General features: G+C 32.1%; 1 protein-coding gene across 1 annotated transcript in view; it reads left to right on the plus strand.

The window, feature by feature from the left end:
* Window positions 1-516: 516 nt before the first annotated feature.
* Window positions 517-1,375, plus strand: part of LOC108751280 — a 39,830-nt gene continuing 38,971 nt past the window's right edge. The window contains exon 1 of the mRNA XM_018491371.1: window positions 517-711. Within this exon, the coding sequence (XP_018346873.1) occupies window position 711 (1 nt within the window). The 5' untranslated portion in view covers window positions 517-710. The remainder of the gene's footprint in view (window positions 712-1,375) is intronic.

Genomic DNA, 1,375 nt, shown 5'->3' on the forward strand with positions numbered 1-1,375 from the left:
ATTTTTTTATTAGATATCCTATACATATATTTTTTTAATATTATAAATTTTTGTATTTTTGTATTTTGTTAATGCAAAATTAGAAATCATAATTAATTGAATTTTTAATTACATGCACTTCATAGCTGCAAAAAGTTTATTTTATAAAAGTTATTCTTCAATCGCTTGAAATTTGAAAATTATATGTTCTCACTTAGGGAACAATCCGATCTTAGATTTATCTGAGAGAATTAAAGTCGAGCTTTAACAAATTTAGATAGTTTTCTCAGAAAATTTTGCCTAAAAATATATAATACAAATAATAAATCATATTGAATATATTCATACATAAACGGATAGAACGTTCTTGTTCGCCCGGCTCGGGAACGAAGTTCGTATGGTGCGTCATCGTCGATGCGCTCTCGGGGTTGCGGACGCGCGCGCCGAAGGGAAACCGGAGCTCACAACGGGGAGTCCCCGAAGGGGAGAGCCTGACCCGCCACCGCGTGTCGGCGTCGCGGCGTCAGTATGCAGTCGCGCATTCCACGCGGGAACACCTGTTTGCTCCGTCGGATCGCGTGCTACACGATCGCGCTTAGTTTGCGGGGATAAAAAAGGGAGCGATAAAGGGAGGACGAGAAAAAGAAAGGCGGATACGCAGAAAAGGGTCTAGTATCTTCGATCTCGAAGGGAGAGAGAAAAAAGAGAAAGCACTTAATACACAATCGCCAAGTAAATAACAATAACGGAAGCATTTGTTTTGGAAAGGGCAACGTGTTACCAAAATGTCTTCTTTAAATACATTTATATTTGTGCATATGCATACATAATTAAATTCGTAAATGATTGAATAGTGCACATTTCAGCGATTCAAAAATATCAGATGGGATAAGATGTTTGCGTTTGTATAATTACGTTGACATTTATGTTTTCTATTTTTTACTGTGATACAAAAGCTGTTTGAAATTGTCCTTTCTAAAACAAGTGATTCGCAAATGTTTCTTTGTTCAAATACATTATACATATTGAACGAAGTGATTTCATGTATTTGTATTTGTAATACAAATAATCCCGATTAATTCCGATTAATTTGTAATAAATTTATGTGTTAGTTATAATTAATTATATTATTTATTATTCTGTTGTTCAAGATAATAAACCGGTATATATTATGATAGCAATTGATAAATTGCATTTTGAATCACTATACAATTCTCACACACACATAATAAAACATAAATAATATTTATAACTTTAATATATGAGAGTACAGCATAATAAAAATCAAGTAAAGCTTAATATTATTGAAAGTATGAATATAATATCGAATGCCATTATTATACCTTTCTATAAAGAATTAAAAAATATTTAGGTATATATTTAAATATATTTTGTC

This window comes from Trachymyrmex septentrionalis, unplaced genomic scaffold, assembly GCF_001594115.1.
Source record: "Trachymyrmex septentrionalis isolate Tsep2-gDNA-1 unplaced genomic scaffold, Tsep1.0 scaffold43, whole genome shotgun sequence".
Lineage (NCBI taxonomy): Eukaryota > Metazoa > Arthropoda > Insecta > Hymenoptera > Formicidae > Trachymyrmex > Trachymyrmex septentrionalis.